Below are 17,168 nucleotides of genomic sequence, written 5' to 3' on the forward strand. Positions count from 1 at the left end.
GCAGTGAAACTAAAGTCTGAGACAGTGCGTATACTGTAGACGTGTTTCCGAAGGGATACAACACTGTATGAGGACACAGCTTCCGCTGTGATTATATACCAGCCTGTAAATTCTGTTTATTTACGTATTTATTCATGATGTGTTTGTGTTGTGTCTGTCGTGGCCTCTCACAGGTGCTCCGTGAAGCTCTGTCTGCTGGATGTCATCATTAAAACATCTGCCAATCGCGATTCCTACACTGAATGAAAGCTTAAGGTCGGTTGGTGTCCCCTTTATTTTCACCATCAAAGACACTGTCAAACATTGTGATGACCAACCACCACTAAAAATGACAAAATATCTCCTCACCTTAAAGGTGCCCTGCCACACAACTGGGTTTTTACTTGCATGTTTTGAAATATGTTAGGTTCATATATGTGTGTGTGTTAAGTGGAGATTATTAAAATGAACAGCTACCCCCTCTGTCAGCTCTATCCACTGAAAAGAAATAAGAGGAGAAACCAGGCCAATCACAACAGCTGGTCAGTCTGATGTCATCTTGCCCGAGCTCATTACTATTAATGAGCCAGGTTCTCATTGGCTAGCTGTAAGGAAGTCAGAATCAAGCAGCTCAGCTTGCTGAATATTAATGAGAACTGGCCCAAATCGAGTGTTCCTCCAGGCTTTCTGTACCACGCTAGAATGGCTTGAAACAAGGTAATCATGTCACAGAGTCCATTGTAGAACTTCAGACATTTCCACAAAGTCATGAAATATGCGTGGCAGGGCACCTTTAATGTTTTTTGTGTGTGTTCCACAAAATGACCAGTGTAAAATGAGCAACTGTTTCATAAGAAATACATTGTTGCAGTGGCCTCTAGTGTAGCTGTAATAAGCAGTGTGACAATCAACCCCGGTCCCCCTTAAATTGGAAGATTTATCGGCTATAGCGCTGTTGCTGAGTGATTCTGTTCCTGAGTGGCCACAATATTGATTTATATTACATACGTTTATCATTGGTGTTTGGAATCTGTAGGAAACATGGATGTGCACTTTTTCATACATGGCTAGAGGCACAAGCTTTCTTCTAGCCCAGATGTTGGCTGCAGGCCCAGCTGTTTCTTCCTATAGGGGGACTATGCGGATGCATAGGGCCTCTGCAGCCTTTAGGGGGCCCCCCAGGCTGCAAGTTCAGCCTGTTCAGGCTCAATATATTTAAGGAGAAATAAAATTAAATATTTCTAGCCACTAGCAAGTAGCCTTCTTTGTTCTGCTTTTTTTATTTTATTTTTTTAATAAACCTTTTTGAGGAAAATCTGTTGCATTTATTATCTCAGTATCAAACAATTGAGATAACCTATGTTTAGGGGATGCAATCAGTCTCTACTAGAACGCAGTCAAAGATAGAACAGTGATTTGATTTTTTTTTGTCAAAAGGTTAAAATTCATGTTAAAAATCCACTATGTGATCATTCTTATCTTGAAAAAAACATAAGTGGTCATATCCAGAATCATATTCTGAATTGAGTCAGGAATACATGTTTATCACAGAAAATAAGGTAAAGCCATTGAATTTCAGGCAGAAAAAATGGATACTTGTACCATTTCTTTTCTTGTAAAAAATTTGAAATGGGTCAATTTGACCCAAATACCATACAAGGGTTAAATTGCTTGGGTCAACTTGAGATGTTTCATTAGAATTTGAGAAAGGTTTTTACAAATCTCGCCTGTTTTACTCCTAAAGTGCAACAGAGTGATGCAGCTCTATGGATCACCTTAGAGGGCTGAATCCCCCCCATAGTAGTTTGACAAAGTAGGGGCCCCCAAGCAGCATCTTGCATAGGGCCCGCCAATAGAAACTAGAAACTGCCCTGCCTGCAGAACAAACCCATCCCATCACACATGCTGAAAACTGTCCCAGTCACTTCTGCTTTTCAGGGAGACCCCGGTGAGACAGATGAATGTAGACCTCGTTAAGACCCTTTGGATGTACTGATGCATCCGCACCTTGCCTCAGCCTCTTCTTCACTACGAGGCAGCTTATGCAAATACACATCCATTACAAATCTGCTGGCCGCCACTGGTATCGGTTGTGTGTAATATAAGAAAAGTGAAAGATAATTCAACACATCCTGGTTCTTCAAAAGCACTCACAGATGTCAACATGAGACTGGGTTTAAGCTTTGCTTTGATTAACTAAAATCAGGGTTTCTACTGAGGGAAAGATGCTTTTTTTTCTAAATTGTTCTTTCTTGCTGCTTATTTGAACAATTTCCAGTCTGGTTTCACTCCAGCTTGGATGAAAAGTATGTAATACATGTACAAAGGTGGAAAATAACTGACCAAAATGTCTTGCTCAAAACGTGCTATTCAGGTCTTTGCTCATAAGAGCCCGCTAACATTGTAAGCTGTAGGTTTGTTTTATCTGATCCTTATGTAATAAATATCTACTGTACATATGCATATGTATTTGTTAGTTTTCTTTTAAGATGACTTTTGGGGCATTTGAGGTCTTTGACAGGACAGCTGAAGACACGGTGGTTGGGGGGGGGGGGGGGGGGGGGGGGGGGGGGGGGGGGGGGGGGGGGGGGGGGGGGGGGGGGGGGGGGGGGGGGGGGGGGTAATTTTCAGGAGACAATTAAGCAGGTAGAGTTTAACCATGATGTGTTATAGAGGATTCACATTTAGCTGAACCTTTAAGGTAAACAGAGATACTACAGCCTAGTTCAGCCTCTCTCTCTCTGGGAAGTATGCTTAAGTGTGGCTGGCCCACCGACCTCCAAAAGGAGACCGTCCTGAGACAACACATTCCCTAATCATGCAGCTGCCTAGATGATCTGAATCTCTGGAGACAAACGTAATTACACATGAACAGTTTTGGTTATTAGAGACTGGCCGAATAATCTCGTCCTGTGACCTGTGGATGACCTGGTGTTGTCTAAGCTTTCCCTTTAGACTCATCATCCCACAACATGCTGTTTCTGGACATTCCACCCAAAACACACACACACACACACTCTTACACACACTGTCCTGCTGCCACAAACACTCACTAGAGCACCAAATGTGGATTAATCCGCCGCTGAAAATTGTCCCCAACAAATGCACACTTTCCTCCTGTTTGAGTAATGTATGTTTAAAAACTATTTGTGACCAGTTTTAAAAGTTTAGATTTTATTTCATTTTTACATCTTCAGTAGGAACCACTGGGCTTGGGCCTGAGAGCCACAGAGGAGCGACGTTGGAGAGTATTGAGAGGTAAACAAATACATATACAGTGTTGTTTTGGGTCTTTTCATGGAATTTGTTAATAAGAAAAATATAAAAAGCAGCAAACCTTAATGTTCAATGAACAGAGTTTCAAACGGTCACATCTCAGAGTCTTTATCAGTGAATGGGGTTTTTCTGAGTTGCCATTAAAAGCTTAACAAAACACAAGTTAAAGATCTTAAACCTCACAAGACCTTTCCCTCTGGATTCATGGGTAGAGCCTAGAAATAGAATGACAATAGAACAGATTCACAGTCAAATCAACACAGCAAGATGTTCAGAGCGGCGATGATCTTTATGTGTCCCGTCCCGTCCTCACTCGGATTCTATTTCTACGGTCGATGCACTGTGCTGAGCGCCATTTTCTTCTCAACTAGTCAAATGACCACAGCACGTTTCTATTCTTGTTCTATTTCTATGGGTCAGACCCCCACCTGTAACCCAAAGTCCACATTCCGTCTCTAGCGGGTTGCGAGACGGAGTTCCGCTGGGTTTCTCTGCCTTTGTGCTTGCTGTTTGTCGGCAGTGTAAGCCGGCCTGGCTGTCTGTATGTAAACTACCGTCAAACGCACGATTTCATCAAAACAGAAAAGCCACAGGAAAGATGTTGGTGGATCACAACGAGTCCTCGGCGTGTGGCTGGGGTGGGGGGTTAACAGTTAGGAGTCGGGACCTGCTGCCTTGTCCTCGCAGATGAAGGTGACGGAGCTGTTCAGCAGGTCGTACATGTTGACCTGCACCACCTCGGCGGACGACTCGCCCTCTCTCTCCCCGGCCAGAGCCACAAACACCTGCTGGGCGGCGGCCAGCTGCTCCTCAGAGCTGACAGGCTCCGCCCCTTCGCCGCCTGCTGGATCTTCTGCAACCACCTAATTGGAGAGACAAGTCGTGCATCTGAATTGATTTTAAAAAGGCAAAACCGCACTGCTTTGCTGCTTGAAACAAATAATAATAATTAATTAAGGGCCCTATGTTAATGATCATATGTGTGTTGTGGGCGTAACGTGCAATAAACCAATCAGAGGGTCAACTCCCATTCCCTTTAAAAGCCAGGCACGTTTGTACCTTGGTGCTTGGCTGTTACGATGGTGGACGTGCTGAGCAGGAAGGAGAGATTCTCAGGAGAAGAAACTGATCTCCTCGTGGGTAAAGCACGAGCACCACGCCACCAAAACTCCACGAGGTGAAGCAGGGGTTAAAATAACAATGAATGAATGCTAGTGACTTCAGACCAGGTTTTTGCTGCCTCAAGATAGCAATACGGCAAGAATTCACCTGAACAAGACCAGCACGGCCAGAATGCACCTGAACACACCTCCTTGTAAGACCAGCACGGCCAGAATGCACCTGAACACACCTCCTTGTAAGACCAGCACGCCCAGAATGCACCTGAACACACCTCCTTGTAAGACCAGCACGCCCAGAATGCACCTGAACACACCTCCTTGTAAGACCAGCAGGCCCAGATGGCCACAGGTGCATTTGCTATTTAAACGACGGCATATTGGGTCTTAAACTAGCAAAGAGACTTGAACCGGCCCTCTGTGTATTTGTACTCCTTCAAACATGAGTGATGTCCGAGCAGACGTTTTCAGTTGGATGTCTGGGGAAGTTTGATTTTAATTTCATAATGAGGCGAATACATCGATTTAGCATTGCAGGCCTAAAACATCGCGTTAAACCAAGTCAAACATTACAAAATCGAACACAGACACAATGTGGTTTCACTTTTGTTGCTCAGGTTCAGTATTGCTTGGTGTGAGAGACTAATGTGAACTCGGTCCGTTGTTGAGTGAGACAGCCTCGAACAGGGCTGCTAGTGTAATCACAGGGCGAATGTTCACCACCTCTTTTGGTCCAATACATCGTCGGGACAGTGGAAAGAAGATCCCAGGCGGCTTTTGATAGTTTTACTTTGTTTCTGTCAACTTCCTGTCTTTCCGCTGTTCCGACAATCCCCACTCTGGTTTGGCTGAACGACGATAATGTTGTCCGACTTTTAGTATAATAATCTGAGACTGTCCGTGGCGAAAACAGAACGTTTAGTGGACGTAGTGGAAGTATTGAAGTTGCCTAATACTTTACATTACTTTCATCCTGCTTAATACTAAACTAATTTTAAAGATCAGATCAGTCACTTGGACAAAAAAAACAACATTACCCTACTTTTTAAGGCTGTGCTAAAAGGCTAGTGTGCAGTAAATGATAAAAGATAAACATATGTAATAGAAGTATTAAAAGGCTGATGTCTATATTTGTCTGGTGTGTGGGTGGGCTGTATAAGTACTGTATTTCAAGTAATATTGTATTAATAATAAATTGTAATACAGAAGTAAAACGAGCAAATATTCTAATTTATCTACTGATTATCTAATTAATAATGTATCATCTGAGCTCAGGTGGACAGTATTTTCCAGTTTCTACAGCTGAGGGCTGATACTACATGTCCCATGTGCGTTAGGTGCCGCAGCAGAGCTCCTTACTGTGTGGGAGGTGTCCTCCTGAGCCTCCATGTGGCAGGAGAGCAGGTGCTCCTGCAGCTCCAGCTGGGAGGTGCAGACCAGCGAGCAGAGCGGGCAGCTGAAGGCCTCCAGGCTCTGGCTGCTGACGTGCTGGCTGCTCATGTGCTCCTGCAGCTCCTCCTCCCCGGCCAGCACCGCTGGGCAGAAGGCGCAGCGCACAGCCGACGCTGCCGAGCCTGGACGACGGACAAACGGGATCAGCAAAGGCAGCCAAGGACACGCTGCTATCATTTATTTAGCCCTAAGGCAAATGATGATTAATCTTGCAGCTGCTGTGCAGCTAAAGACACGCTGTCACAACACAGGTTGTGATACAAAGATCTTCTACCTCGAATACAAGTACTTTAAAGTACTGTATAAGGATAAACTACTTTGGGATGAACCATCCCTACCTACCTTAAAATGAACTCTAGGAAATATAAAGAATTAGCATTGTACAGGCCAACGGGAACCCCAGCCAGGCCCCCTTTTTCTGCATCCCACTGCTGTGAGTCCATGATCAGGGCATCTGTCTGTGGTTTGTTCACCTCTCTTAACAGCAGGACAGTCCAGTGTGTTTTCTACAAACTGCTTAAGTCAGTTGAAACGTTGTCGGCACTAACGGTTAAAACGGGCCCGATAGTGACCATCACGCCAACGTGCTCAAGGATTCTTCGTTTTTTCTCACCCTGGTGCTCGGCGGCCTGGTGTTTGGCCACACTCGCAGCGCTGGGAAAGAACTTGAAGCAGACGTCACACTGGACCAGGGTCTTGAGCTGCCGGGTGTGGTTGGCAAACACATCCGGGTGGTTGGTCCTGTTATGGTACCACAGGCCCGACAGTTGCTACGGCAACAGAGGGAGAGACATTTAGATCCAATGCATGGCGAGCGCAACGTACTGGACAACAGTGAAAGACAGTCTCCTCCTACCTGGTACGACTTGTTGCACAGCTCACAGCTGAACGGCTTGGCTCCAGTGTGGGTGCCCTTGTGCTTGTCCAGCAGGGCGGCGCTGATGAACACGTTGTTACAGGTGGGACACTTGTGGAACTCCTTTGGGTGCAACTCCTGGATGTGCTGTCGATGCTCCTCCAGTGAGGAGAAGCTGAGACAACACTTTTGACAATCATGAGGTTCCGACAAATCTGACACGAAATGGGAGCAAATCCACAATTATGACCTTATTATGTCAGCCTTATTAAAGTTGCTAGCTTTTGGTACATTATTTATTCTTCAAATGTGTTTCTGAGCTTAAAAATACAGAAGGTTGGTATTGAAGGACACAATCATTTATTTCCATCTTTTCTCATGGACACACATAAAAAGCAATGCAGCATGAATGTGTGTGTGTGTTCTTACTGTGGAAGGTGTGCAGGTGGACGGTGAGCCCGCTGGCCTGGCTGTAACCTTTGCCACATTCTCGGCACACATAAGGCCGATCGCCAGTGTGTGTTCGCACGTGCCGCGTCAGTTCAATGGACTGGGCGAAGACCGCCTTACAATACTGACACACATACATCTTTCCTAAAGAAAAAAAAAAACACAGATTGAACTGAGTGGAGATGCAAAGACTGCCTCATCATCAGTGGCACGCTTCAACAACATAACAGACCTGATTGGCCCGATCCTAGATAGAATTAATAACTTATAATATTCATGGGGACGATTTGCAGCAAAGCCCCGCAGGTCGAAGTTGAACCCGGGCCCGCTGCGTCGAGGAGTAAACCTCTAAATATGGGCGCCCTGCTCTAGCAACTAAGCTATCCGGGCGCCCCAGACTAAAGATTTGTGACTAGAAAAGTTACAGCGGTCTGGACCGGCTGCTTGAGTCTCTCCAGTTTTGGCACGTTATGTGGCGGAGCGAGGTAGAGAGTGACTGAAGAGAGGGAGCGGCGTTGGAAACAAAGCAGAGAATCAGAGAAATAAAACGCCGTAGCAAGCATCTCACTGTCACTCTCTCCGTTCATACTTTATGGTGCTACAAATCATATCCAGCTGCAGAAAGCCTGAAGTGAGACGGAGGTACGGAGGTTGTTTCTATGGAGATGATGCAATGTCTCGGTAAGCTTGCAGGTTGCTGCACATTGAAGACCAGAGCATGAAAAGTAGTTGGCGTGACTCTTTCGTTGGAAATCTATAGTTTAAATGAACAATTTTTAAGCCAATTATAATTCAAAACTAGATTTAAAATCTGTAGAAATTTTAACAGTGGGCCTACTACTTGGTGCACATCCAAATAGCAATAAAACGTAATAATAAAAAAAAAGGCTCTTCAGAGATATAGCTTTTTAAAACCTATTTAAGACGTTTCTGTTGCCGAGAAACAGCCATGACGTAGGTAGTGTTAAACCAACCAGACTCCCACTTTTTCTCCTTCCTTCCTCTCCTCCTCTGCTGTTGAAGTCAGTTAGGAGTCAGTCAGCTGGTCAGTTAGTCTGTGTGTGTGTGTGTGTGTGTGTATGTTTCTACGTGAAAGTATGGCGATACAGCATGGAACCAAAGAGGTGGCGTTCTGAGCGATGTCGAGCCATTTTTCCCATTTAAGTCTATAAGAAATCTTTCGCCATTTTTTGCCGATTTTGTGAAAACCGTGCGGCAAATCTTGTTAAAAAGTCATAGCACACCATTCCCGATCATTACACATGTTTCGATGTATTTTGTGTGCGTGTTGAAAACGCTCCGGGACTAGTAGTTGGACAAAAATCTGGCGGAATGATAATAAGTATGGGTAATAATAGTCATTGCGCCGATTGCTGCTATTGCAACGCATCGGCACACTGAATAAAAAAATTGTCAGCAGCAGAATACACTCATACATAGGGGCGGCTGTGGCTCAGTGGTAGAGCGGTTGCCTGCCAATCGGAAGGTTGTTGGTTCGATCCCCGCCCCTGCAGTCATTGTCGAAGTGTCCTTGGGCAAGACACTGAACCCCGAGTTGCCCCCGGTGCTGCGCATCGGAGTGTGAATGTGTGTGCATGTTTATCTGATGAGCAGGTGGCACCATGTACGGCAGCCCCGGCCGCAGTGTATGAATGTGTGTGAATGGTGAATGTTTCCTGTAGATGTAAAAGCGCTTTGAGCAGTCGTTAAGACTGGAAAAGCGCTATATAAATACAGCACATTTACATTTACATACATCCCCAACAGGCCCGTCTGTTACTACACAAGGGTGTTTGTCGTGTCTGTGGGTGTGTGTGCGTGTGCGTGTGTGTGTGAGAGTTACCCTCAGAGTGTTTCTTCTTGGTGTGGTACGCGAGGGCGGCGGCCACACTGAAGCTCATGTCACAGTGTTTGCAGAGGTACGGTTTCTCTCCCGTGTGCAGCCTCATGTGATTCTTCAGAGAGGAGTTGGCGCCGAACTTGGCGCCGCAGTCCTCACAGGCAAACGGTTTCTCTTCAAAGTGCTCGGTGCGCTTGTGGTAAATCATTCCTGAAATATGAAACATGACGGACACATATCAATTTCAAGTTTCAGTTTAAGTTGCTTTTCCACCCAACGTTCTTGAGACTTGTAGTCTCTGGAACGGCTCTTTACGGAACTAAAGAGTTCCTTCAGCCCGTTGTTATCTGTGTTTTCACCACAGTCTTAAAACATGCGGAGATTAGGCAAATAAGTCCGCTGACGTGTGAAAAATCAACACGCAAGACGAAGGGTGGTTGCAGGGGTAAACACACTGCAGCCTGCCGGTCAGTGTGCCCGCCCATTTCATCTAGAATTGGCGGCTCACCGTGACAACATTTACTGCTGAAAAACTCAATGAGTTCTTCAAAAGGTTCCTAGTCCTCTGGGAAATGTGGCCCTCGAATGTTAAAAGCAGTATGATAAGTAAATAAACAACTTAGGGACAGTGTGACATTTCAGTGCCGTGTCTGACAACGTCCGCGTTTTCAACTTGTTGCAACAACCGCACGCAAACGTTCATTTTACACATTTAAAATCAGTTATGAAAGTATAAATGAATTCATTTTGAAGTGAAAGACGTTTGTTAAAGGCAATATATGCGTTAAACCATTCTGAATAAAGTAGTGTGGTGCTGCAGGGACGTCCTTGAAACATCTTTGTTTTGTACAGATACTCACAAAAATTCACACTTAAATGTTTTTTTTTATATTCTTAAAGACAAATAAGAATAGTGATGCAAAATGATCATTCCCTCCAATAAATGGCGAATCGTATCCCAATCGCAATGTCGCAATTAGATCTTTTCCTCATATCGTGCGGCCCTGGTTGTTGAGTGGATGTTTCAGACTTTAGCCTCCCTGGACCAGCGTATCTCACCTGACGGGTGGGCGAAGGTGCGCCCACACAGGTCACAGGCCACCTTCTTCTTCGCCCGCGCGGTGCTGCGGTGAGCCTCGGCCCGATGGCGCTGCAGGGCCCGCTGGTTGGCCAGCTTCTCCGGGCACTGCGGGCACTGCTGCTCACACTCCTGCGACATGGCGCAGCGCTTCACGTGGGCCAGCATCCGACACTTGTAGGCGAACCCCCTCTTGCACCAGCGGCACGAGTAGGGCTTGGAGGGGGAGGGGGAGGGGGAGGGAGAGGGGGAGGAGGGAGATGAACAAGAGTCTGTCGGGTCATTTTTGACTCTCTCATCCTCCTCCGTCTCCACCTTGCTGTTTTCTTCCTCTCCCTCTCCTTCCTGCTTCTCTTCACTTCCGGTGCCGTTTTCCCTTTCGGATTCAACTGTAAAAAAATGATTTAAACTATTACCATTATCCCAGCAACGAGATATAAATATGGCAGCAGTGTATTGAATATAAATGGGTTTAATATAATGGGTCAACTGTTCAGTTAAAGGGAGGCTGTGCAAAGACTGTTGATATTTGAACTCAACTGCCAAACAAATACAACAAACCATCAACCGTTGCCCCCTGTTGCTTGTTGGCTGGAATAGTGTTTTGTGGCTTGTGGTTTTGTAGCCGGGGCTGTCTATTAGACCCTGTTTACACGTACATGCTTGTTGTGACAGATTTGGACATTGAGACATTTCCCTTCGTTTACAAGCAAAGCGGAGAATTTGCCTCTGAAAACGACTTTTTCTAAAACTTAGGCCAGAGTGGAGAATTTTGGAAATCTTGGTTTTCACCTAAACTGAGACAAGGTTAAGGCAGCTGAGGAAGTGAGGAAGAGAAGGCACTGGGATGGAGGGGAATCACAAGATACCTCCTGAAACAATATAATCACGATACTTATGCCACAATATGATATTATTGCGATATTAAACATATTCTAATATTCTGATACCTTTTTTCCAACTTCTAATTTTTCCCAATGTCAATAGCTGTCCCCAAAAGGAAACTTTGTCAACATCTGTTTTATCTATAAAAAAAAAAAAACATTTCTCTGTTCAATTTTGTTGCCGCAAAATGGGATTGTCAAGCAGACAAACTGACCAACACGTATAATAACAGATCCATACTTGGCGCCTGTGTATCTATACCGTATTGCCACTGAAAATATCCCAATACTATGCTGTATTGATTTTCCTGAACCCTAGAAGACAGAGGAAGTGATTCCCTGCTGTTGTTGCTATTTTCGGGATTCTGATTGGCTGACGTGGGCTTGATCTTCTCGTTACACTGCTCCCTGCAGGTTTGGCTTTGACTGCATAGATACACGGGTATGTTTAAATGAACACTTTTCTGAAAACTGACAACTGTGCGCGATGCTTTTTTTTTTTTAAATCGGAGAGGTTGAAATGTCCGTTAATGACAATAGCTGACCACGTGTAAACGTAGCCTTATTCTGTGGTGTTTTTGGCGCACACAGAAAATAGAGAGCTAGGTGACCGTGAGGAGATATTCGCTCAATTTGGAAAAAAAGTGCATTGCATTAACATCACTTACTATACATTTTAACTTGACATTTTTGAATCGAATGAGAAGATCTCCACTTACATTCTTCTTTACCTGCCGTTTGGTTTCCGTGGGGCTCCGGTGTGTCCCTCTCCACCTCGCCCAGCAGAGAGAGCAGAGGTGTGGGGAAGGTGGAGGGAGCTTTCTTCCTAACGGTCCGGAGCAGCGAGACGATGGCTCCCTCACTGAGCTGCCCCTCCTCCACTCTGCTCAGCAGCTTCTCCAGCACTGAGCTGGGATCGGCCTCCTCACAGCACTCACACACAACCTGCAGGGGCACAGATCTACCTTCATTAGACCCTCAACTACAGAGAGATCCGGGCTTTTTTTTGTGTTTTAAGTGCTTGTAATTAAAGTAGATTATAAATTATCTACTTCAATCATGGCCAAGGGCGGCACATTGTGAGGAAAATATGCGATAATGTTAATAATAAATAAATTATATTAAAGTGTACTCAATTCTGAATTTTAGCCGCGTTCAGTGGGGTCAGCCCCATGTTCCCACAGCCCAATGCTTTTTTCATGGACTACAAAAATGTTGATTAGGGTGCATTGTAAATCTACGTAAGTACAGACTCTAGAGTCATTGTGATAGAAACAAAGTGTCACCAAGGTGGGAAATCTGTAGCAGGACAAGTTAACCCTCTCCTTGATTTCATGCTGTTCATGGAGAAGAGAAAATCTGAAGGAGATTCAGCATGTTCAATAACCCCCAAAACTACCCCCTAATTATGCTTACGCAAATTGCCCACTATGTGCAAGTTCTGTTCTACCTGTCTCCCCTGTTCCTCCATGCTTCCCTGTGCTGCCTGGCTCAGCAGCTCCACGATCGATGACATGTTGGCGAGGAGCTCTACAAGTTGAGAAAAACGCTCCAGAAAAGCAGCAGCCGGTCCAATTGACACAGTGGCTGCCGCTGGGTTGTTTTCTTCCGCTGGGTTGTTTTCTTCCGCTGGGTTGTTTTCTTCCGCTGGGTTGTTTTCTTCCGCTGGGTTGTTTTCTTCTGCTGAGTTGTTTTCTTCCGCCACGCTGTCTGAGGATCTGCCTTCTGTAGGCTCTGTGTACACACAGATAAGAAAACATTGACCGTTAATACATTACCGGTGTCTTCTATGTTGTGGGCTTGTTTTGGACTGCATTAGGTTGCAGTAGGTTATCCTTATTTTTTAACAAAAACAACTTGAACAATCCACTTCTAGAGACAATACATCATGAGACATTTCTAAAAAACTGTTTTCTAAAAACAATGCACATTACATGTCAGTCAGTCAGTCTGATATTTATTTCATTTGTGAAGAAGAACATACTGTCTGCTGTACAGTATCAGGAGGAAATATTTAGGTGAATCATTGGTAAAGAAAAAAAGAAAGTTGATCCGAGTGTATAGAGTCAATTTTTAAAAAACTGTCGCAAAAATGATCACGATACATACAATTTAGCGCCCGACCAAATTTTAAAAGCCTATACAGATACAAATATTTGGTTATTTAAAAATCTGATGTTCCGATCTATTGGCCGATATATATTCAAAAACAATAATCCAGAAACGTGTTGCAAAACAAACAGATTTCCCTAACATTAGTTATTTGTAGTTATTTACGAGTTCGCACTATAATTTGTTATATTGTCACAACAGAACTGAGGAACATCAAAATATATTCAAGTTCTGATAAATAAAACGTACAAAAATAAAAAACTTTAAATATGGAACTTTAAGTCCTTAAAACACAATAACAACAAAAAATGATCAGAGTTGCCAACAGGGACGTTGTAGAGCGCCCTCTGGTGGACAAACCATGCAACGCCAACACTCGTAACAGGGATGACAGTCCGTTTTTTTAAATTCCTTTGTCATTATAAATGATTCTTATGGATGAATATTTAAACAAAATTGTTTTTATGTACACATTTATATATTTAACTCTTGTATTTATGCCTTTAAAAAGTTTGTATTCTCTCTGAAACAGGCCTTTGGCATGGTTAGCAGCTGAAACTGACCTGAAGACTCGGAGAGCTCGGTACAGACTCTTTTACACGCTGGTTCCTCTGCGTCCTCTTCCTGACTCTGACCGTCCTCCTTCTTCAGCTCAGTCTCGTCTGGCGTGGAGTCGTCCTTGCTGGGTGAGGCCGAACCTTCGGCGTTGGTGCTCTGAGCTTTGTTGATCTCACTGAGGCTCGTCGTCTGTGCAGACACCACCGGGACGGACACTTGCTGGTTCACAAGTGTGGTGAGGACGTTTTTGAAGCCCACGGCCACGTCGAACATCTGCAGGCTGTCTGCGGCGGCGACGATGCGGCTGACGTTGTGTTTGCCGAGAGGCAGCTTGCCGGTGTAGACCATGTCCAGCAGACAGCCAAACTCCTGCGAGGAGACCATGGCCGTGTCGATGGAGATGGTGTCCGAGGTATCCAGCAGAGACCTGACAGAGATGAAGACATAGTTTTACTTTTTTTTTTGTGATTAACAATTCGTTTTTGTACTTTAATATACTTCAAATTTCTTGCAACATGAACCCACCAACTATTTCACTTCAATAAATCACCGGCAAAAAAACCTTTGCAGATCATCTTTCTAATCCCATGCTCACACTACCTGAAGAGCATGCTGGAGGCAGCCAGTACCAGTTTATGTGCGCGGTGAGGGCTGTCTCCCACCAGGATGGTGCAGTCGCAGAAGTGGCCCTCCTTCCTCAGGGCCCACAGCTGCTGCATCAGCTGGCTGCTGTAGTTAGGGAGCTCCATCATTCTGTTGGCCCGGCTAGAGGGGCACAATGTCCCGCTCTCTCTCTCTTGAATGGAGAAAACATCATGTCAATTTCAATTCAGATTATTTATTTCGCCGTTGTCAGCAAACAGCAAAAATGTACAGTATTAGAAGTAGGCGGAAAACGGAGCAACCTGTTTGTATAATTTGTATCTACAGGTGGAATGGCACACACAACACAGAGAAGCTGTGTGAGAGTGTGATGTCTTGAATTAACGTTAGTTTAAACTAAGGTTGGGCAATATATTGATGTATCAATATCACAATATGAGACTAGATATCGTCTTATATTTTGGATATATGGTAATATAGTAAGTGTTGTCTTTACCTGGTTTTACAGGCTGCATCAAAATAAAGTGATGTAATTTTCTGAACTCACCAGACTGTTCTATTATTTACCTTTACCCACTAAGTCATTCAATCACTTCAGGAGAATATTTATAAAAAATCTCATTGTGTAATTATCATTTTGGTAAAGCACCAATCATCAACCATACAATATCGTGGCAATATCAACACTGAGGTATTTGGTCAAGAATATTGTGATATTTGATTTTCTCCACATTGCCCAGCCTTAGTTCCCTAGTCTATGGTTTGGATGGAAGTTAACTAGAAGGGTCAAAGGTTTTATGATGCCACTTACAGGCGACTAAATGAAACGTCCGGTATCATTTAAATAAATTGAACATTGTTAGAAACATTTGTGATAGTGTAAGTCGAGAACTTAACAATTTTATCGATATCATATCAACATCGCAATATGAGACTAGATATCCTCTTAGATTGTGTATATTATATTATAAGTGTTGTCTTTTACTAGTTTTAAAGGCTGATATACAGTAAAGTGATGTACTTTTCATAACTTACCAGACTGTTCTAGCCGTTCTAATATTTGCCTTTACCCCATTATGTCTAAGGATATGATATTTTGTCGATTTTTTGTATAGAATGTCGTCGATATTGAGGTATTTGGTCAAGAATGTCATGATTTCTGATATCCTTCCTATTGCCGAGCCCTGATATATAATATAGATATTGTCATTTTTTAACATTTAAGTGCAAAAATATTACATTTTTTACCTTTATGGTGGTTAATACCGTTAACTTTGTCGATAATGGGAAGGAAACAAGTCAAGTGCTTCAGTAGAAACTCTGCGAGAGTTGTCCATAAGAAGTCTCAAGAAATGTTCTTGTGTCAACAGTAGCAGCATTTTATTTTCATTTAAATTGAATTAGGCAAACACGTTACGAACAAGTGTCATGTAATATTCTGATAGCTGTTAGCCTTAGCAACATTACGAAGCAAGTGGTCTACATTATATGACCAACCGTTGGCTCAGTTTACAGGTTTCTTTTACTGAGGTGTCTTCGGTCAACATTTTTAAGTAAATAGCTACATAAGCTAGCCAGCTTTAGCAGGGTATCCGTTACTAGCTTTAGCTACGGATGCTAATTTAATGTAAAACATGTTAACGTTACTAATGTTAGGTCAGTGGAACTCATTGGGATACGTGGGTAGTTATTCTCCGAATAAACAGTTTACGGCCATCCGACATGCAGCTTCCAGTCAATGGATGTCTTTACCTTGAATAATTCAAACGATCCGGCTCTTTATTTAAACTCCTTTGCTGAACAACTCTGCTGTGCGCAATCAGTGCGCAATAAAGCTTAGACGTTTTGAAAATGGCGACAGGCAGTACGGCAAGCAAATGGGTTCGTTTCCGGTTAATGACAAGACCGCTCAGGCTTTCACCAAAGGGGTAAGCCCATAGACATATACACATCTTTATTATGTCTATGGGTAAGCCTCTCCTCTCTAAGCGGAGCTCCTATGGCGCCATTTTAATGCTACGAAACCATCACCTGCAGTTAGCATCCGATTGACTGCCATTCATTTTGGCGCCACTTTGACAGCAAATAACTTTTCATTTGACGCGTTTAAAGACTCTATTTATCCATTGTTTATTTCTAAAGAAACACTGCAATGTATAGAAGGCTCTATTACGTTGTAGCTTACGGTATGGCTCCGTCGCAGACGTTTTTGAAAAATATAGGCTAACGAATATGTCATAAGCACGTGACTTAATGTCACTTAGTCGACAAATGACCGTATTGTCAGGAGAGGCTCGCAGATAATTTCGACTTAAATTAGCTGTTTAGGTTTAATTACTAATGTTAACTAGCATGTTAGTTAGCAATAATTAGCCTATGCCTATGTTATCTCCCCAATTATACCTACGCTCTCCTTCTCTGCTGATTGGGAATGATTGAGCTTTCTCGTGCACAGCTACCAGAAGACTTACAACTTTCAGACACGTTGTCCACGTCAAAACTACGTCGTCAAGCTCAGTTTGAGGCTGCGCAGTAAAGCCTAGCCATCACCAAAAAAGTGCTTCTAATATCCTTCACTGGTCTCCGTCCAGAACAACGGGATCTATTGGTCCATTACTTTAACTGTCTATGGCTCTCACATAAAAAAAAGAAGAAGTATACTGTCTGATTTTTATTATTAGTATTGAACTTAATTATCAATATGATAGGCTAAAAACGTAGAGCGTATAACAATGACTCAACAGCAGCTACAGGAGCACATCTCTCCTTGTTGGCCCTTCTAATCGGCTTAAGTTTAGTATCTTAACCTATATTTTATATACAACCGGTTCCCGTTTTTTTCAGAATTTAGAGGTTGAATGATTTGGTAAATGGATTCTTCTTTTTCAATATGATTTCTGAAACTTTTCCTATTCCCCCAAATCGAAATGCACTTTAAAGGTCCCATATTTTAAAAAGTGCA

At 43.5% G+C, this 17,168-nt stretch overlaps 1 protein-coding gene across 5 annotated transcripts; it reads right to left on the bottom strand.

The window, feature by feature from the left end:
- Window positions 1-3,162: 3,162 nt before the first annotated feature.
- On the bottom strand, window positions 3,163-16,094 carry zbtb40 (zinc finger and BTB domain containing 40). 5 transcript variants are annotated; one of them, XM_034868259.1, is made up of 13 exons: window positions 15,959-16,080; window positions 14,204-14,397; window positions 13,609-14,030; window positions 12,636-12,667; window positions 12,384-12,545; window positions 11,653-11,878; window positions 10,031-10,438; window positions 8,975-9,181; window positions 7,111-7,275; window positions 6,682-6,896; window positions 6,439-6,595; window positions 5,733-5,947; window positions 3,163-4,118 (listed from the first exon to the last, which is right to left on the bottom strand). In XM_034868259.1, exons 2-13 carry the CDS (start codon window positions 14,353-14,355, stop codon window positions 3,909-3,911), a joined length of 2,571 nt encoding a protein of 856 aa, XP_034724150.1. In that variant the 5' UTR covers window positions 14,356-14,397; window positions 15,959-16,080; the 3' UTR covers window positions 3,163-3,908. The 5 variants fall into 5 exon arrangements, with proteins under 5 accessions (XP_034724150.1, XP_034724148.1, XP_034724147.1 ...); XM_034868257.1 differs by having other exon boundaries at window positions 12,384-12,667; window positions 14,204-14,401; window positions 15,959-16,094; XM_034868256.1 differs by having other exon boundaries at window positions 12,384-12,667.
- Between the last annotated feature and the right edge of the window lie 1,074 nt (window positions 16,095-17,168).

The sequence above is a fragment of the Etheostoma cragini genome, chromosome 4 (assembly GCF_013103735.1).
Source record: "Etheostoma cragini isolate CJK2018 chromosome 4, CSU_Ecrag_1.0, whole genome shotgun sequence".
Classification (NCBI taxonomy): Eukaryota; Metazoa; Chordata; class Actinopteri; order Perciformes; family Percidae; genus Etheostoma; species Etheostoma cragini.

Excerpts from the sequence above, each read along its gene's own strand:
- zbtb40 (XM_034868257.1), bottom strand. The coding sequence starts at position 14,355 with ATGATGGAGCTCCCTAACTACAGCAGCCAGCTGATGCAGCAGCTGTGG. Across the intron at positions 9,182-10,030 it reads CACCTTCGCCCACCCGTCAG|GAATGATTTACCACAAGCGC; the intron begins GTGAGATACGCT and ends TTCATATTTCAG. Across the intron at positions 6,897-7,110 it reads CCACCTGCACACCTTCCACA|ATTTGTCGGAACCTCATGAT; the intron begins GTAAGAACACAC and ends ATTTCGTGTCAG.